The following is a 21,641-nucleotide window of genomic DNA, read 5'->3' on the forward strand; positions in this document are numbered from 1 at the left end:
TATTTCATCCCTGTTTTATAGATAAGGAAGCTAAGGAAAGAGGTTAACTAACTTGTCCCTGGTCACACATAAAGGACAGATGTGAATCCATGTCTTTCTTATTCTTACACTTTTGATTATAGCCACTATTTACAGTTCATTCCCTCCAAATTTAATCAGAGGTGAGGATAAAATCAGAGGTAGAGGAGCTGGCTGTTTAATTTTAATTGCTGGCGTCATCGAGCTGGCTTCATGCATCTATCACTGTTAAAGGGTTATTCTTTGTTCTCCCTCACCCTACCTTTGTCCCAGTGCACTGCAATTCTGAATATTACTTCAAGGGAATTCTTTTAGTTTTTCATTCCATTGGGTTCAAACAACTGATAAACCCTCCTTACTTACATCTCCTCTCCAATCCATTTTTCCTGAGAGATTAACTCTGGTGACTTCATTGGGTTTGGATGTTCCTTTAATCACACCTCTACTGACCATCTCTCCTGGGTTTTCTTTACTGCATTCTGAGAACCCGTGTTTCTTTATTGGAGCTTCTTTTACTTTAATTTTGGTACTTTTCAGTTGATCCACCATGCTATAAGTCTTTGGTGGTGTATTTTGGAATGATCATAAATGAGGACAGTCTTCTCTGAACTCAGTAAAGAACTACAGCATTTCTTTTTTTTATTATTTTTTTAAATTTTTTTATTTTTTAAAAAATTTTTTTAACGTTTTTATTTATTTTTGAGACAGAGAGAGACAGAGCATGAACAGGGGAGGGTCAGCGAGAGGGAGACACAGAATCTGAAACAGGCTCCAGGCTCTGAGCTGTCAGCACAGAGCCCGACATGGGGCTTGAACTCACGGACCGCGAGATCATGACCTGAGCCAAAGTCGGCCGCTTAACCGACTGAGCCACCCAGTCGCCCCAAGAACTACAGCATTTCATCTTCCACTACAGTTATATTTTTGCAAATGGCTTTAGGTCCAGAGAACAAGGGCTCTAATGCAGTCACCTCACCTTTTCCTTCATGTTACTTCTCTACAATAGGAGGCTGGGAAGACGAGATAATTTAGCAAACTTGAAAAGCTACTTAAATGTGAGATTTACTTTAAAACAAAATGGTTTCCTTGATTGCTTCCATTCTGTCCTGATCTTAGGATTATTGTCTAACTTGTGAAAACACATCAACTTTTGGGTGATTGTTTAGTTTCTTTAAAATAGGCATGCTATAAAATCTGTATAGATTCATTTAAAAATATGTCATTAGAAAAATGTTCTCCACTTATTATGGTTTTAAAAAAATGAAACATTACAGAATGGAATATGAATGATCCAGTTCAAGTTAAATTGTTTGGAAAGTAGATCAACAAATATCAATATTCTCTCCCAGTGACAGAATTTCTCTATTACAATTCTCTGTTCAAAGTAAGCTTGTAACAAGCCTCTTTAGTTGACAAGTCAAGCTAGCTTCAGCAAAAAGTGGGTATTTTTTGTACAGGACATTGGACTCTCCTCCAGAACCTAAGAGCAAGAACAGAGACTGGCCTTGTAAAAGACTAGAATCAAGAACAGAAAGCTTCCAGGACTTTTTGACTTATCTCAGCCGCTCAGTGTCATTCTCTTTCTTGATCTGTTTACTCATTCATCTATTCATTTATTCAACATATATTTATTAGAAACGTTCTATGTTCCAGGAGCTATTTGAGCACTGGGAAATAGAGGTAAACAAAATAAACCAATTTTCTGCCTTCAACGTCCTCCTATTTTAGTGAGAGGAGACAGATAATAAATATAAAAGATGGAGGTAGTTTTGAGTATGGTAAGTGTTACAAGGGAAATAAACAGGGACACACAACAGACTATAACTGAGGAAGTGCTCACTTTAGTTATGAAGGTCATAGAAAGTCCTCTTGGCAGAGGAAAAGATGCTGAGAGACTAAAGGATGAGATGGAAACAGCCATGTAAAGAGCAAGGGAAAGAGCATTACTCTAAAGTACAGAGGGCTTAGGGCAAGGAGCTGGACAGTTGTGGGAGCAGAGGGGAGGCCAGTGTCCAGGAGTGTGGTTTGCTAGAGGAGGTCATGTTCAAGGTATGGATCTGAGAAATAGGAAGATGGTCAGATAGTGGAGGGCTGTGTCAGCCATGGTAAGGAGTTTAGATTTTATTTTAATTGTAAGGTAAATCCATTAGGGAATTTTAATCAGGAAATGCTATGACCTGGATTGTTTTATAAAGGTCACTCTGGGGGCACCTGGGTGGCTCAGTCAGTTGAGCATCAGACTTCGGCTCAGGTCATGATCTTGCAGTCCGTGAGTTCTGGCCCTGCGTCAGGCTCTGTGCTGACAGCTCAGAGCCTGGAGCCTGCTTGGAATTCTGGGTCTCCCTCTCTCTCTGCCCCTCCCCCACTCATGCTATGTCTCAGGCTACAGAGCAGAATATGGCTATACCAGAACTTGCAAGTTGACATAATAGTTCTAGCCATCCAAAGAGGCTAATTTAACTCTCTTGGTCCCATTTCCAACCACCTGAGAAAGAGAATCTGATTGGCCCAGTTTGGTCAGTTGTCTACCCCTAGTCCAATGAACAGTGACAATGGGTACTGGATCATAGAGTATAAACTGGTTACTGGAGGGTCAATCCCTATAAATGGAGTCAGGAGGCCGGGGTCAGAGGCTTATTTCTTAGAGAAAGCAATGATCATTGGCTTGCAGGATGAGCAGACACTTAAAAAAATGACCCTAAATGATATGCATCAATTCTATAATCAGAAAAATTGATTTCATTTTAAGTAAGTAACATCATTATTACTGAATGCTTAATCTTACTCTTTTTTTTTTTTTTAATATACTCCATACCCAACATGGGGCTTGAATTCACAACCCTGAGGTCAATAGTTGCATGCTTTACCAACTGAGCAAGCCAGGCACCCCAAAGTATTTTTTTCATTTTATCTTATTTTAAGTAATCTCTATTCCCAATGTGGGGCTTGAACTCACAACCCTGAGATCAAGAGCCACATGCTCTACTGACTGAAACAGCCAGGCACCACTTAGTCTTACTCTTTAGTAAAGAGTGGTCAACACCATCCCCGCAAAATGCTAGTGTGTCTTGTACCATCATGAAGATGTTGATAAATTCCTCCTACAACCTAAGTACAGCCTACAGAAGACATCCTAAAGTTGCATATAATTGACTGGACTTTTCCTTTATTTCAGTGTCCTGTGGGATGTCCTATATCTTGGGAACTGATACGACATCATATCTCCTGAGGACAATACATCAAAGGACCTAGTACAGACATAGACGGACACCTCTGATGGTACCAGCATCAAAAGGTAAATTCAGTGCCTGAAGATGGAAACCTTTTAGAGTTAAAACAATGTTCAGTCTGTCATTGTGGGGCAGCTGGCTAGCCTTCATAGTGACTGCTTTGCTCTTAACTCTTTTCCTCAATCTTCTTAAAATTTTATTCCTTAATTCTTATAATAAAAGTTTTACTGTGTGGATTTAGGAGGTAAAGCTAAATGCCACCACAACAAAAGCTGAGAACAAATGAATGGTTTCATTCCTCTATCCATGTAATTAGTCCTTCAGTCTCACTGAGCAGAGGTGGGCGACTTGAGATGAAATAGCGCAGCCCACAAGAGCTTACACACACACCTTAAGATATTTTTGTTAACTTTGTTCCTACTCTCCCACCCCTCAATCTTAATCATAGCTACTATTGATTTTATTTTCACTTGATTTTACTTCTATAAAAAATTTTCAGGGGCACCTCAGTCAGTTAAGTGTCTGACTCTTGATTTCAGCTTAGGTCATGATCTTATGGTTGGTGTGGTTTGTGGGATCAAGCCCCTCATTGGGCTCTACGCTGACAGCGTGGAGCCTGCTTGGGATTTTTTGTCTCTCCCTGTCTCTACCCCTCCCTTACTCATGCTCTCACTGTCTTTCTCAAGATAAATAAATAAACATTAAGAAAAAGGGGTGCCTGGGTGGCTCAGTTGGTTAAGTGTCTGACTCTTGGTTTCAGCTCAGGTCATGATCTCACAATTCGTGAGTTCAAGCCCCACATCAGTCTCTGCATTGACAACATGGCACCTGCTTGGGATTCACTCTCTCCCCATCTCTCTCTGCTCCTTCCCCACTCGTGCTGTCTCTGTCTCTCTCGAAAGAAAGACAGCTTAAAAAAAATTTTTTTTTTTCAAAGGTAGGGCACTTTACCCACTGCCATGGGTGTATGAATGATGCAGTCACTTTGGATGAAAGCTTGGCATTATCTAGTAAAGTTGAACGTAAGACTTTACTTCTGGATAAAAAATTTGCAGAAAATTTTGCATATGTGTACCAGGAGACCTATACCAGAATGTTCATAGCAGTGTTATTCATAAGACAAAAAAATGGAAACAACATGAATGTCCATAGTTCAGAAAATGAATATACATTGATATGCATTCATAAAATGAAATAACAAATGTATTTTTTATAATAAAATAAGTCTTTGGGTGCCTGGGTGGCTCAGTTGGTTGAGCGTCCAACTTCAGCTCAGGTCATGATCTTGCTCTTTGTGGGTTTGAGCCCCACGTCGGGCTCTGGGCTGATCGCTCAGAGCCTGGAGCCTGCTTCGGATTCTGTGTCTCCCTCTCTCTCTGCCCCTCCCCTGCTCACGCCCTGTCTCTCTCTAAAGAATAAATAAAGATATATATATGTACATCGTATGTATGTGTATATATATGTATACATTGTACGTATGTATGTATGCATGCACACATGCCCGTGCACCTTGTGTATGTATATATACGTATATGTGTAATAAAATATGTATATGTATAATAAAATATGTATATATGTATAATGTGTATACATATGTATAACACACATATGTATAATGTATGTATAATATATATGTATAATATACATATGTGTATAATAAAAGTCTCACTTTCTTTTTTTTCCTGTTTGTGCCACTTTTATTTTTTTTCCAAATTTTTATTTATTTATTAATTTTAACTTTCTTTCCTTTTAATTTTTTTTTGCCTTGGAAATGGTTTTATTTTATTTTTTTCAATATATGAAATTTATTGTCAAATTGGTTTCCATACAACACCCAGTGCTCATCCCAAAAGGTGCCCTCCTCAATACCCATCACGCACCCTCCCCTCCCTCCTACCCCCCATCAACCCTCATTTTGTTTTTTTTTAATTTACATCCAAATTAGCGTATAGTACAACGATTTCAGGAGTAGATTCCTTAGTGCCCCTTACCCATTTATCCCATCCCCCCTCCCACAACGCCTCCAGTAACCCTCAGTTTGTTCTCCATATTTATTTTATTTATTTTTTAATATAATTTATTGTCAAATTGGCTAATATACAGTGTGCAAAGTGTGCTCTTGGTTTTTGGGGGTAGATTCTCGTGTTCATCGCTTATATAAAACACACAGTGCTCATCCCAACAAGTGCCCTCCTCAATGCCCATCACCCATCTTCCCCTCTCCCCCACCCCCCATCCACCCTCAGTTCTCAGTATTTAAGAGTCTCTTATGGTTTGCCTCCTTCCCTCTCTGTTTGTAACTATTTTCCCCCTTCCCTCTCCCATGGTTTTGTTGTTTCTCAAGATCCACATATGAGTGAAAACATATGATCTCTCTCTTTATCTGACTGACTTATTTCACTTAGTATAATACCTTCCAGCTCTATCCATGTTGCTACAAATGGCATGATTTCATTCTTTCTCCTTGCCAAGTAGTATTCCTTTGTATATATAAGCCACATTCATCAGTTGATGGACATTTAGGCTCTTTCCATATTTTGTCTATTGTTGAAAGTGCTGCTGTAAACATTGGGGTACATGTGCCCCTATGCATCAGCACTCCTGTATCCTTTGGATAAATTCCTAGTAGTGCTATTGCTGGGTTATAGGATAGCTCTATTTTTAATTTTTGGGGGAACCTCCACACTGTTTTCCAGAGAGGCTGCACCAGTTTGCATTCCCACCAGCAACGCAAGAGTGTTCCTGTTTCTCCACATCCTCACCAGCATCTATAGTCTCCTGATTTGTTCATTTTAGCCACTCTGACTGGCGTGAGGTGGTATCTCAGTGTGATTTTGATTTGTATTTCCCTGATCATGAGTGATGTTGAGCATCTTTTCATGTATCTGTTGGCCAACTGGATGTCTTCTTTGGAAAAGTGTCTATTCATATCTTTTGCCCATTTCTTCACTGGATTATTTGTTTTTCAGGCGTGGAGGTTGGTGAGTTCTTTATAGATTTTGGATTCTAGCCCTTTGTCTGATATGTCATTTGCAAATACCTTTTCCCATTCCGTCAGTTGCCTTTTAGTTTTGTTGATTGTTTCCTTTGCAGTTCAGAAGATGTGTATCTTGATGAGGTCCCAATAGTTCATTTTTGCTTTTAATTCTTTTGCCTTTGGAGATGTGTCAGGCAAGAAATTGCTGCAGCTGAGGTCAAAGAAGTTGTCACCTGCTTTCTTCTCTAGGGTTTTGATGGTATCCTGTCTCACATTTAGGTCTTTAATCCATTTTGAGTTTATTTTTGTGTATGATGTAAGAAAGTGGTCTAGTTTCATTGTTCTGCATGTTGCTGTCCAGTTCTCCCAGCACAATTTGCTAAAGAGACTGTCTTTTTTCCATTGGATACTCTTTCCTGCTTTGTCAAAGATTACTTGGCCATAAATTTGTGGGTCTAATTCTATGTTTTCTATTCTATTCCATTGGTCTATGTGTCTGTTTTTGTGCCAATACCATGCTGTCTTGATGATTACAGCTTTGTAGTAGAGACAAAAGTCTGGGATTGTGATGCCTCACACTTTGGTTTTCTTTTTCAACATTACTTTGGCTATTTGGGATCTTTTGTGGTTCCATACAAATTTTAGGATTGCTTGTTCTAGCTTTGAGAAGAATGCTGGTACAATTTTGATTGGGATTCCATTGAATGTGTAGATCGCTTTGGGTAGTATTGACATTTTAACAATACTTATTCTTCAAATCCATGAGCATGGAATGTTTTTCCATTTCTTTGTATCTTCTTCAGTTTCTTTCATAAGTTTTCTATAGTTTTCAGCATACAGGTCTTTTACATCTTTGGTTAGGTTTATTCCTAGGTATTTTATGGTTCTTGGTGCAATTGTAAATGGGATCAATTTCTTGATTTCTTTTTCTGTTGCTTCATTATTGGTGTATAGAAATGCAACCAATTTCTGTACATTGATTTTGAACCCTGCGACTTTGCTGAATCCATGGATCAGTTCTAGCAGCCTGTTGGTGGAGTCTTTTGGGTTTTCCATCTAGAATATCATGTCGTCCATGAAAAGTGAAAGTTTGACTTCTTCTTTGCCAATTTTGATGCCTTTTATTTCATTTTGTTGTCTGATTGCTGACGCTAGGACTTCCAAAACTATGTTAAACAACAGTGGTGACAGCGGACATCCCTGTCATGTTCCTGATCTGGGGGGGAAGCTCTCAGTTTTCCCCACTGAGGATGATATTAGCTGTGGGCTTTTCATATATGACTTTTATGATGTTTAGGTATGTTCCTTCTATCCCAACTTTCTTGAGGGTTTTTATTAAGAAAGGATGCTGTATTTTGCTAAATGCTTTTTCTGTGTCTACTGACAGGATCATATGGTTCTTATCCTTTCTTTTATTAATGTGATGTATCACACTGATTGATTTGTGAAAACTGAACCAGCCCTGCAGCCCAGGAATGAATCCCACTTGATCACGGTGAATAATTCTTTTTATATGCTGTTGAATTCGATTTGCTAGTATCTTGTTGAGAATTTTTGCACCCATACTCATCAGGGATATTGGTCTGTAGTTCTCTTTTTTTTTGCTGGGTCTCTGTCTGGTTTGGAAATCAAAGTAATGCTGGCTTCATAGAACGAGTCTGGACATTTTCCTTCCCTTTCTATTTTTTGGAACAGCTTGAGAAGGAAAGGTATTATCTACCAGACATTTATCTCTTTAAATGTCAGGTAGAATTCCCCAGGGAAGCCATCTGGTCCAGGACTCTTATTTGTTGGGAGATTTTTGATAACTGATTCAATTTCTTCTTCATTAGTTATGGGTCTGTTCAAATTTTCTATTTTTTACTATTTGAGTTTTGGAAGTGTGTGGGTGTTTAGGAATTTTTCCATTACTTCCAGGTTGTCCATTTTGTTGGCATATAATTTTTCATAGTATTCCCTGATAATTGCTTGTATTTCTGAGGGATTTGTTGTAATAATTCAATTTTCGTGATTTATCTATTTGGGTCCTCTCTCTTTTCTTTTTGAGAAGCCTGGCTAGAGGTTTATCAATTTTGTTTATTTTTTCAAAACACAGCTCTTAGTTTCATTGATCTGATCCACTATTGTTGTTTTTTTTTTCTATATTGTTTATTCCTGCTCTGATCTTTATTATTTCTCTTCTTCTGCTGGTCTTGGGGTTTCTTTGTTGTTCTGCTTCTAGTTCCTTTAGGTGTACTATTAGACTTTGGATTTGGGATTTTTCTTGTTTCTTGAAATAGGCCTGGGTTGCAATGTATTTTCCTCTTAGGACTGCCTTTGCTGCATCCCAAAGGGTTTGGACTGTTGTGTTTTCATTTTCATTTGTTTCTATGTATTTTTTAATTTCTTCTTTAATTGCCTGGTTGACCCATTCATTCTTTAGTAGGATGTTCTTTAACCTCCATGCATTTGGAGGTTTTCCAAATTTTTCCCTGTGGTTGACTTCAAGTTTCATTGCACTGTGATCTGAAAATGTGCATGGCATAATCTCAATTCTTTTATATTTATTGAGGGCTGTTTTGTGACCCAGTATGTGATATATCTTGGAGAATGTTCCATGTGCACTCAAGAAGAATGTGTATTCTGCTGCTTTAGGATGAAAAGCTCTTAATATATCTATCAAGTCCATCTGGTCCAGTGTATCATTCAGGGCCATTGTTTCCTTATTGATTTTCTGTGTAGATTATCTATTGTTGTAAATGGAGTATTAAAGTCTCCGGCAATTACCACATTCTTACTAATAAGACTGCTTATGTGTGTGATTAATTGTTTTATATATTTGGGTGCCACCGAATTGGGTGCATAAACATTTATAATTATTAGCTCTTCTTGAAAGATAGACTCCATAATTATGCTATAATGCCTTTCTTCATCTCTTGTTACAGACTTTAGTTTAAAATCTAGTTTATCCGATATAAGTATGGCTACTCTAGCTTTCTTTTGACTTCCAGTAGCATGATAGATGGTTCTCCATCCCCTCACTTTCAATCTGAAGGTGTCCTCAGGTCTAAAATAGGCCTCTTGTAGAGAGCAAATAGATGGGTCTTGTTTTTTGTCCATTCTGATACCCTGTGTCTTTTTATTGGAGCATTTAGTTCATTTACATTTGATGTTATTATTGAAAGATGTGGATTTAGAGTCATTGTGTTATCTGTAGGCTTCATGCTTGTAGTGATGTCTCTGGTCATTTGTGGTCTTTGCAACATTCCACCCACAGAGCCCCCATTAGGATCTCTTGTAGGGCTGGTTTAGTGGTGATGAACTCCTTCAGTTTTTGTCTGGGAAAATCTTTATCTCTCCTTCTATTTTGAATGACAGGCTTGTTGGATAAAAGATTCTTGGCTACATATTTTTCCTATTCAGCACATTGAATTTTTCCTGCCACTCCCTTCTGGCCTGCCAAGTTTCAGTAGATAGGTCTGCTTACCACCCTTATGTGTCTGTCCTTGTAGATTAAGGCCCATTTGTTCCTAGCTGCTTTCAGAATTCTCCCTTTATATTTGTATTTTACCAGTTTCACTATGATATGTCATGCAGAAGCATGATTCCTATTATGTCTGAAGGGAGTTCTCTGTGCCTCGCAGATATCAATGTCTGTTTCCTTCCCCAGATTGGGGAAGTTCTCAGCTATGATTTGTTCAAGTACACCTTCCGCCCCTTTCTCTCTCTCTTCTTCTTCTGAAACTCCTAAGATGTGGGTATTATTACATTTCATTGAATCACTTAGTTCTCTGATTCTCCCCTCATGTTCCAGAATTTTTTTATCTCTTTTTCTCAGCTTCCTCTTTTTCCATAATTTTATCTTTTGTTTCACTTATTTTCTCTTTTTCCTCTTTAATCCTCACTGTCACCACCTCTAGTTTACTTTGCACCTCATTGACAACATTTTTAAATTCATCATGACTGGGGCACCTGGGTGGCTCAGTCGGTTGAGCGTCTGACTTCGGCTCAGGTCATGATCTCGCGGTCTGTGAGTTCGAGCCCTGTGTCGGGCTCTGTGCTGGCAGCTCAGAGCCTGGAGCCTGCTTTCGATTCTGTGTTTCCCTCTCTCTCTGCCCCTCCCCTGCTCATGCTCTCTCTGTCAAAAGTAAATAAACATTAAAAAAAAAATTTTTTTAATTCACCATGACTAATTTTTAGTTCCTTGATCTCTGTAGCAATAGATTCTCTGCTGTCTTCTATGATTTTTTCAAGCCCAGCAATTAATCTTATGACTATTATTCTAAAATCTTGTTCAGTTATATTGTTTATATCTGTTTTGAACAATTATTTAGCTATCATTTCTTCCTGGAATTTCTTTTGATGAGAATTCTTCCATTTTGTCATTTTGGCTAGTTTTCTGTCCCTTATGTGTTTTAAAAGCTTGTTATGTGTCCTGTACCTGCAAGCACTACTATATTAAAGAGGGGTCATACATTGTCTAAGGTGTGGCCTTTCACTAGGTGTTTATCGGAGTGTGTTACTTGCTCTGTGTCGTTGTGACTCTGGTTCCTTTATCTCTTTACTTGTAGTGTTGTTTTGGACCCTCCACCAGTTCGCTTTGACTTGCTGTTGAAGTAGCCCTGGAAAAGAAAACAAACAAAAACAGAAAAAAAACCCCAAAACACCAGCTACAGCAAAACAATGGGTGGGAGCATTGTTAATGGAAGAGGCCTTTTCCCATACAAAGAGAGAAATGATAGGGGCAGGGAAAAAGAAAAGAAAAGAAAATTGATCCAGCAGAGAAACTATACAGCTTAATCCAGAGAGAGGGGGCAGCGGAGAATTAAAGAAGGAGATACAGAACAGGTATAAAGAGAATAGATTAAATATGTCTGCTTAAACAAACCAACAACCAGAATAACCAGACTAGAGGAGGGAAGAAATAAGAAGGAGGAAAGAAAGGTAAAGAAAAATGTGTATATATAATAAGAATTGTCCAAGAATTAAATCAGGAAATGTAAAACCGCTGGGTGCCTTGGAACTGGTAAAACCACTGGCCTGGAGGAGGGGCTGTCTGGTTGGTCATCATCAATCCTGCTCCAGTAGATTCGCAATTACCAGGCGTGGAGGGGCGTGGTTTGGTGTAAGCGGGTCTGCCTCCACTGTGGGCCCACTGTCCATTCCTTGAGGCCCCACCTTGTTGGTGATGGGGAGTAAAATAGCGACACCCAAGTCTCTCCTCCACGGACCGGGTGTCCCAAGCCACTGTGTTAAGGCCGTCCTCCTAGTGCCAGGGGTGCGAATGAGGCAGTTTGTCTTGCTCCGCCCACTCCCACACCTCCCTGGCGCTCAGCTGGGATTCAAACCTCAATGTCTTAAAGAGTCCTGCTCTGTGCGCCCTAGTTCTGGGGAAGTGCTGCTCTGCGCTGCAGATATATGGCCTCTGGCTGGTGGCGCCGGCAGTCTTTGTACTTTGAAAGGTTATATACCTTCTTCCTACAGCACTCCAAGGAGGGGATTGCTTTCCCCCACTGCGGGCCACTCCTCTGGACTAGTTACTGAGCCCAGGGCTGGCTCCCTTCCTCCCCAGGTGTGCAAACAGGGCAGCCGGCCCCAGTCTGGAGAAAGCCCGGCAGTTAGAGATTGGATCTTTGTCCATCCTGGTCTGTGGTTCTTCACTTGTCCAGATACTGTCCTACACTTCCCCAGCCTGTCTTTCTCTTCCCTTTGTCTCTTCACAGAAGGGGATCCCTCCCACCCAAGCCTACGTTGCCCATTTTATCTCTCCCAATTCACAATCATGCATCTATGGCCCACCAGGCTGGCCCCGTGGCTCTAATTTCCTTTATAAAATTATAAAGATATGTAAGGCATGTGTGCCTGGGTGGCTTAGTCAGTTAAGCATCCAACTCTTGATTTCAGCTCAGGTCATGATCTTACAGTCATGAGATTGAGCCCTGCATCTGCCAGTTTAGAGCCTGCTTGGGATTCTTTGTCTCTGTCCCTCCCTTGCCCATGTGCTTGCTCTTTCTCTCTCTCTCTCTCTCTTTGAAAATAAATATTAAAAAACATTAAATAAATAAACATTTATTATAAACATAAATAAACATTAAATAAACCTTATAAACATAAACATTAAAAAATTAATTAAAAAAGAAATATACAGCAGTTACTAATGATATAGCCTTCATGATAATAGTCACCTCTGGGGGAAGAAGGGAATAGGATGTGTGGGAACTTACAGAGGGTTCTTAGTGTATTAGTAATGTTCTGTTTCTTCAGCTAGTATGTATGTGTACACTTCATTATTCTTCAAACTATTTATTTCCTCATTTATATATGTGAGATGTATATATTAACATTTTTATAATCATACATATATAATGTATGTTGTATGTATTACACATTACAGTTTTATTGGGATATAATTTACATGCCATAAAATTCACTCTTTCAAATTGTACAATTCAGTAATTTTTACTATATTGATAGTTTTGAATTCATACCCACTAATTTTAGAACATTTAATTACCCCAAAAAGAAACCCTTTATTGGGGCACCTGGGTGGCTCAGGCGGTTATGTCAGACTCTTGATTTCAGCTCAGATCATGGTCTCACAGTTCATGAATTCAAGCCCCACTTCAGGCTTTGCACTAACAGCACAGGGCCTGCTTGGAATTCTCTCTCTCCCTCTCTCCCTGCTCCTCCCCTGTGTGCTTGTGTACTCTCTCTCTTTCTCAAAATAAACTTAAAAAAAAAGAAACCCTGTCCCCATGTCCCCACAGCCTGCCTCTCATAATCACTCATCTGCTTTCAGTCTCTATCCATTTGCCTGGTCTGGACATTTTGTGTAGAAGAAATCATATATTTTTTGTGTGTCTGGCTTCTTTCACTTAGCATGTTTCCAAAGTTCATCCATGTTATAGCATTTATCAATACCTCCATTCCTTTTTGTTGCATAATAATATTTCATTTTATGGGCATACCACATTTGTTTATATATTCATAGGTTGATGAACATTTGGATTATTTTCACTTGGGGGCTGTTATGAATAATGCTGCTATGAACATTTGTGTACAAATTTTTGGGTGGACATGTTTTCATTTTTCTTATATACCCAGAAGTGGAATTGCTAGGTCATATGGTAGCTCTATGTTTAACGTTTTGAAGAATTGCCAAACTATTTTTAAAACAGTTGTACCCTTTTATGTTCCTACCAACAATGTATGAAAGTTCCAATTTTTTCATATCCTCACTTGTTATTGAAGTGATCTCGTGTGTGTGTGTGTGTGTGTGTGTGTGTGTGTGTGTGTGTGTGTGTGTGTTTTAATGCTTATTTATTGATTTTGAGAGAGATAGAGACAGTGCAAGTAGGGGAGGGAGAGAATCCCAAGCAGGCTCCACACTGTCAGCACAGAGCCTGATGCAGGGCTTGATCTCAGGGACTGCAATATCATGACCTGAGCCCAAACCAAGAATCAGACACTTAGCCAACTGAGCCATCCAGGCACCCCTCTTAGGTTGTTTTTAAAAATTTATTCTTTTGTGGTTTTGATTTACACTTCCCTAATGAATAATCGCACTGAACATCTTTCATGTATTTATCATTCACTTGTTTAGCTTCTTTGGAAGAATGTCTCCTCAGATCCTTTATCCAATTTTTTAATGTTTGTTTATTTTTGAGAGAGAGAGAGAGAAAGAGAAAGAACAAACAGGCTGGCAGGAGTGGTGGGGGACAGAGAGAAAGAGGGACACACAGAATCCAAAGCAGGCTCCAGGCTCTGAGCTGTCAGCACAGAGTCCAATGCAGGGCTTGAATTCACGAACCATGAGATCACGACCTGAGCCTAAGTCAGATGCTTAACTGACTGAGCCACCCAGGTGCCCCTGTGCTGTCTTGATTCTTATAGCTTTGTAGTAAGTTTTGAAATCAGGATGTGTGAATCCTACAGCTTTGTTCTTTTTCAAGGTTATTTTAGCTATTCTGTATTCCTTGAATTTCCATATGAACTTTAGGATCAGCTCGTCAATGTCTGGGGGGGAAAAAAAAGCAAACTGGGATTTTGATAGGGACTGCATTAATTTGTACATGAATTGTGGAAATATTGCCATCTTATCAATATTAGGTCTTTAAATCCATGAACACGGGATGTCTTCCTAATTATTTAAACATTTTTAATTCCTTTAAATGATGTTTTATATATTTCAGTGTACAAATTTTATACCTGTTACATTTATCCCCATTTATTTTTTTATGCTATTGTAAATTGATTTGTTATCTTAATTTAGTCTTCAGATTGTTTAGTAGATAGGAATATCATTAATCTTGTGCATTGATCCTACACCTGAAAACTTTACTCACCTCGTATATTACTTCTAGTAGTTTTTTTTTAAGTTTATTTATTTTGAGAGACACAGAGAGACAGAGAGAGTGCACATATGAGCAGAGGAGGAGCAGAGAGAGAGGGAGGGAGAGAGAGAGAGAATCCCAAGCAGGCTCCACACTGTGAGCCCAAGGCAGGGCTCAATCTCACAAACTGTGAGATCATGACCTGAGCCAAAAATCCGGAATTGGAGGCTTATTCAACTGAGCCAGCCAGGTGCCCATCTAATAACTTTTTTTTTTTTAGTGGATTCCTTAGGATTTTCTATATACATCATCATGTTATCTGTTAATACACATAGTTTTACTTTGTCTTTTCTAATTTAGGTGTATTTTCTTTTTCATGCCTAATTTCCATGGATAGAACCTCCAGTAAAATGTTAAATAAAGTGGCAAGAATGGACATCCTTGTCCATTGGGACAAGCTTTAGATCTGTTAAGCATGATTTTAGCCCTGAGTCTTTTGTAGATGGCCCTTATCAGTTTGAGGAAGTTTCTTTCTATTAGTAGTTGATTGAATGTTTTTATCATGAAAGGATGTTGGATTTGTCAATTTTTTTTCTGTGACCATTGATATGATGTCGTTTTGTCTTTTAGTATATTAATATGGCATATTAGATTGATTTTTCATATTTTAAACCAAGCTGTATTCCTGGGATAAATTCTTTTTGGTATGATTAACAGCCATTTTTTGTTTTTTAATGTTTTATTTATTTTTGAAAGAGAGAGAGCAGAAGTCGGGGAGGGGCTGGGAGAGGGGTGAACAGAGCATCTGAATTGGGCTCCATGCTGACAGCAATGAGCCTGATGTGGGACTCAAACTCAGACACCATGAGATCATGACCTGAGCCACATGTTCAACTGACTGAGCAACCCAGGTGCCCCTGGTTAAAAGACTTTTTATGTGTTGGTTGATTCAGTTTGATATTTTTTTGTTGAGGATTTTGTGTCTGTGGTTTTAAGAGATACTGATCTATGTTTTCTTTCTTGTGATGTCTTTGGTTTCAAACTCACGTAATAAGTTGGGAAGTGTTGCTTGTTCTATTTTTTGGAAGGCTTTGTGAAGGATTGATGTTAACTCTTCTTTAAATATTTGGTAGAATTCATCAGTGAAGTCATCTGGGCTTGAGATTTTCTTGGTGGAATGTTTTTTATTAAAAATTCAGTCTCATATGTCTGTTCAGGTTTTCTGTTTCCTCTTGAGTCAATTTTAGTAATTTGTGTCTTTCTAGGAAACTGTCCTCTGCACCTGTGTTATCTAATTTGTTGACATACAATTGTTTGTAGTATTTCCATATAGTTCTTTTCATTCTTTAAGTTAGTATGATGTCACTTTGTTCATTCCTGATTTTAGCAATTTGAGTCTTCTCTCTTAAATCTTGGTCAGTCTAGCTAAAGTTTTGTTAACTTTGTTTATCTCTCCAAGAACCAATATTTGTTTTATTAATTTTCACTATTTTTCTGCTTCTTGTTTGATTTATACTTGCTCTACTCTTTGTTTTTTCCTTCCTTCTGCTTGCTTTGGGTTTAGCTTCCTCTTCTTTTTCTAATTTCTCAAGGTTTGATTTGAGATCTTCTTTTTGAATGCAGACATTTACAGCTATAAATTTACCCATTAGCTCTGTGTTTAACTACATCCAATAAATTTTGGGTTGGGTTTTCATTTGTGTAAGACATTAGCAATAAAACATGTTCAATTAAAAAAAAAAAAAAAAAAAGGACCTAGTCAAGCCAGGAGGTAACAAAGATGTCTAGATGAGAGATGTCTAGAGCTTGTTCAGTTACTGATGCTAAATGGATCATAATATTTTAATAAGGGAAAAATCTATTTGTTCATAATGCTCTTTAGCAGTGCACAACTGGGGATTTTGTGCTTCTCAAACCTTTAACTCTTCCATGAACTGAAATGCGAACTGACTGAAATAATTTTCAAAGTCAGAAAAGTCATAGTATTAGTGACTGAAAACCCTGTGCAGGAATTAACCACCTAGAGAGTCTAGTCAATTTTGAGGCCATCCACATGACCAAAGAGCCAAAATAACTTAATGTTTATTCAGAAGAAGGTGCCAGAATGAAGGATTTACATATTGATTTTGTGGAAAAAGAAACTTTTATAAGTTTTATTACAAACTGTGTCCAATTTTATTCCTGTTATTTATGTAATAGTTAAAAGTAAATGAAGTAACGTGCTTGTTATAAATGTAGATTTTCATAAAGGCTTATGGTCATGTTAAAAATTGTCTTCCTTGGGGGCTCCTGGGTGGCTCAGTGAATTAAGTGTCCTACTCTTGTTTTCGGCTCAGGTCATGATCCCAGTGTCATGGGATTGAGCTCCACATTGGGCTCTGTGCTGACAGTGTAGAGCCTGCTTGGGATTCTCTCTCTCTCCCTCTCTTCCCCTCTCTTGCTCACACACACTCTCTCTCAAAATAAATAAACATTAACAAATTTTTTTCTTCCTAGTGACCATACTTTCTTTTCTATTAAGCTAAGTGGCCTAGCAATCAGCTGCATTATTTTGTAAGTTCATTGGTTTGGAAGTTATATCTATTTTATTCCCTCCATTCTAAGCAATATTGAATTTATTTTAGATACTTTGGAGGAAAAAAAACTTTTTAAAAAAATTTTTAATGTTTATTTCTGAGAGAGAGAGAGAGAGAGTGTGTGCACAAGCAGGGGAGGGGTAGAGAGAGAAAGGAGACACAGAATCCAAAGCAGGCCCAAGGCTCTGAGCTGTCAGAACAGAGCCCAACATGGGTCTTGAACTCACAAACCGTGAGATCATAACCTGAGCCAAAGTCGGACACTCAACTGACTGAGCCACCCAGGTGCCCTGAGAAACTTTTTTTTTAATTGAAGTATAGTTGACATACAATGTTTCATTAGTTTTAGGTGTACAGCATAGTGATTCATGATCTCTTTACTTACACTATCTGTGCTCATTACAAGTGTAGCTACCATCTGTCACTATTCAACACCATTCACTGTATTCCCTATGTTGTACCTTTCATCCCTGTGACTTATTCATTCCATAACTCCCACTCTCCTTCCTCCATTTTGCCCATCCTTCTACCCCTTCCACTCACCAGTTGGTTCTTTGTATTTATGGGTTTGTTACTGCTTTTTTTTTTTTTTTTTGGATTGCTCATATAAGTAAAATCATATTGTATTTGTCTTTACCTGACTTATGTCATTAATAATACCTTCTAGGCTCATCCAAGTTGTTACAAATGGCAAGATCTTATTTTTATGGCTGAGTAATATTCCAACGTATATATCATATCTTTTTTTTTTTAATGTTTATTTCTTTTTGAGAGAGAGACAGAGACAAAGACAGAGCACAAGACAGGGAGGGGCAGAGAGAGGAAGAGACACAGAATTCAAAGCAGGCTCCAGGCTCTGAGCTGTCAGCACAGAGCCCCGACATGGGGCCTGAACTCATGAACCACAAGATCATGACCTGAGCTGAAGTTGGACAGTCAACCGACTGAGCCACCCAGGCACCCCTATATACATACCACATCTCCTTTATCCATTCATCTATCTTGGGTTGTTTCCTTATTATTATTATTTTTAATTTTAGAGCTAGGAAAAGGGGCAGAGGGAGAGAGAGAAAGAATCCTCGGTGTGCTCCACGCTCAGCACAGAGCCCAATGTGGGGCTCAATTCCATGACCCTGGGATCATGACCTGAGCCAAAATCAAGAGTTGGACACTTAACCGACTGAGCTACCCAGGCTCCCTGCATTGTTCCCATATCTTGGCTATTCTAAATAATGCTGAAGTAAACATAAGAAGTGCATATATCTTTTGAAACTAGTGTTTTTGGTTTTTTTATGGTAAATACCCAGTAGCTGAATTACTGGATCATATGGTAATTCTATTTTTAATTTTTTGAGATAACTCCATACTGTTTTCCACAGTGTCTACATCAATTTGTGTTCCCACCAACGTTGCATGAGGGTTCCTTTTTCTCCACATCTACACCAACATTTGATATTTCTTGTCTTTTTGATACTAGCCATTCTGACAGATATAAGGTGATATATCTCATTGTGGCTTTAATTTGCATTTCCCTGATTATTAGTGATGTTGAATATCTTTTCATGTCACCCAGATCTTAGTTTTTGGTTTGTTTGTTTGTTTGTTTGTTTTTAAGTAATCTCTACACCCAATGTGGGGCTTGAACTCAAGACCCAGGATCAAGAGTCACATGTTCTACCAACTGAGACAGCCAGGTCCCCCCGATAGGTTTTTTTGTCTTTTTTTTTTTTTTAAGTTGGCTCCATGCCGAACATTGGGCTTGAACTCACACCCTGAGATCAAGAAGTGCTCCCATGAAGATATTTTATTTTTTTTAATTTTTAAAAAATGTTTTTATTTATTTTTATTTTAAAATCTTTAACGTTTATTTATTTATTTATTTATTTTTATTTAATAAATTATGTTTTATTTATTTTTGAGACAGAGAGAGACAGAGCATGAGCAGGGGAGGGGCAGAGAGAGAGGGAGACACAGAATCGGAAGCAGGCTCCAGGCTCCAAGCTGTCAGCACAGAGCCCGACGCGAGGCTCGAACTCACAGACCGTGAGATCATGACCTGAGCCGAAGTCGGATGCTTAACCGACTGAGCCACCCAGGCGCCCCTAACATTTATTTATTTTTGAGACAGAGAGAGAGCATGAATGGGGGAGGGGCAGAGAGAGAGGGAGACCCAGAATCGGAAGCAGGCTCCAGGCTCTGAGCCATCAGCCCAGAGCCCGAGCGGGGCTCGAACTCACGGACCACGAGATCATGACCTGAGCTGAAGTCGGACGCCTAACCGACTGAGCCATCCAGGCGCCCCAAAAAATGTTTTTATTTGTTTTTGAGACAGAGACAGAGCATGAGCAGGGGAGGAGCAGAGAGAGAGGGAGACACAGAATCCAAAGCAGGCTCCAGGCTCCGAGCTGTCAGCACAGAGCCTGATGCGGGGCTCGAACTCACAGACTGTGATAACATGACCTGAGCAGAAGTCAGACACTTAACCGACTGAACCACCCAGGTGCCCCCCATGAAGATATTTTAAAAGGACACCAGAACCAGCTGGAAGGGCTCACACTGGCTGAATCTGGGACAGTTTGAGCGTGAAGATGAATAATGATAGGGATGCCTGGGTGGCTCAGTCAGTTAAGCCTCCAACTCTTGATTTTGGCTCAGGTCATGATCTCATAGTCATGAGATCAAGCTCCACACTGGGCTCCACACGCTGGGCATAAAGCCTCCTTGGGATTCTCTCTCTCTCTCTTTCTCTGTCCCTCCCCTGCTTGTATGCTCTCTCTCTCTAAAAAGAAATAAAAATTAGAGGTGCCTGGGTGGCTCAGTTGGTTGACCATCCTACTTCAGTTCAGGTCATGATCTCATGGTTCGTGAATTCAAACCCCGTGCCAGGCTCTGTGCTGACAGCTCAGACCCTGGAGTCTGCTTCAGATTCTGTGTCTCCCTCTTTCTCTGCCCCTCTCCTGCTCATGCTCTGTCTCTCTCAAAAATAAATAAACATTAAAAATAATTTTTAATAAAAAAATAATAAATTCTGGGGGAAAAGTGTATGGTATCAATGGATTATAACCCATTGACTAAAATAGGAATCCATGAAAGTGTATAAATATGTTATAATTGTATAACATGAGATTGTATAACATGTATAATCCATGAGGTTATATAAATATGTATATAAATATGTTAAGTAATAAATAAATTTATTGAAGGGAGATCTTTCCCTTATAGTACAATTCCAACTAATAAATGTAGGAGTAATGGAATGAGAATTATTCTATGGCTATGTCCTTGTTTTTAGGAAATATACAATAACATGTTTAAAAGTAATGGGACAGAGGTGTCTGGGTGGCTCAGTTGATTAAGCGTCCCACTCTTGGTTTTGGCTCAGGTCATGATCTTACAATTTAGTAGTTAAAGGCTTGCATTGGGCTCTGTACTAACAGCATGGAGCCTGCTTGGGATTCTGTCTTCCCCCTCTCTCTGCCCTTCCCCTGCTCACACTGTCTCTGTCTCTGTCAAAAATAAATAAACTTAAAAAAAAAAAGTAATGGACATGATGTGTACAACTTACTTTCAAGTGGTTCCAAGAAATAATAAAGATATATGTAATATTATATATTGTGAGATATGCATATTTGGAGAACAATTTGGCAGATTTTTAAAAAGTTAAATATACACCTATCTTATGACCCAGCTATTTCATTCCTACATATTTGCCCGAGAGAAATTAAAAAATGTCTATATAAAGACTTATAGATATATTTTCATAGCTGCTCTATTTGTAATAGCCAAAACCTGGAAATAATTCAAATGTCCACCAAATGGATAAATTATGGTGTATCTGTACAGTGAAATACTACCAGCAACCAAAAGGAACTATTGATATAAGAAACACCATGGATGAATCTCAAAATAATTATACTGAGTGAAAAAGGTCAAAACAGCCCCCCAAAAACTAAAAAATAAAATGGGTACATAATGGATGATTTGATCTATATCAAATTCTAAAGAATTGAATCTATAGTGACATAAAACATATCAGTGGTTTCCTGGGAACTAAAGTAGAATTGGGGTTAGGATGGAGTAGAGAGGAATGGGTCACAAAGGGGCCAAGGAAACTTGGCTATCATGGATATGTTTGTTATCTTAACTGTGAAGCCTTCACAGTTCTAACACTTGTCAAAATTGACCAAATTTTACACTTTAAATATATTCAGCATATTACATGCTAACTATACTTTAATAAACCTGTTTTTTAAAAAACTTACCTTTTCCAAAGGATAGACCAGAGAGGGGATAGTGGTGGCTGAGGTGGTTCTGAGACTGAAGTTCTGAGCGCTCTCTTTCAGGGAAAGAGCTATATTTTGAGTGCTGGAGTTTTAGGTTCTTTCCCATGCAATCAAGAGCTGAGTCTGGGCCAGTGAACATCAACACACTGAAAAGTGTGCTCTAGTTTCCTCTGCTTAGAACAAGCAGATGCTGTATTTCAAGGAGGCAACTTTGGGAACGGTTTCTCCAGACCACAAAAACAAAT

General features: G+C 38.8%; 1 protein-coding gene across 6 annotated transcripts in view; it reads left to right on the forward strand.

The window, feature by feature from the left end:
* Positions 1–21,641, forward strand: part of RPGRIP1 (RPGR interacting protein 1) — an 89,120-nt gene that overhangs the window by 3,060 nt on the left and 64,419 nt on the right. For all 6 annotated transcript variants that reach the window (XM_019430580.2, XM_019430581.2, XM_019430583.2 and 3 more), the window contains exon 2: positions 3,194–3,313. In XM_019430580.2, coding sequence (XP_019286125.2) covers positions 3,295–3,313 — 19 coding nt within the window. In that variant the 5' untranslated portion in view covers positions 3,194–3,294. The remainder of the gene's footprint in view (positions 1–3,193; positions 3,314–21,641) is intronic.

The sequence above is a fragment of the Panthera pardus genome, unplaced genomic scaffold, assembly GCF_024362965.1.
Source record: "Panthera pardus isolate Hobbes unplaced genomic scaffold, ASM2436296v1 HiC_scaffold_24, whole genome shotgun sequence".
Taxonomy (NCBI): Eukaryota; Metazoa; Chordata; class Mammalia; order Carnivora; family Felidae; genus Panthera; species Panthera pardus.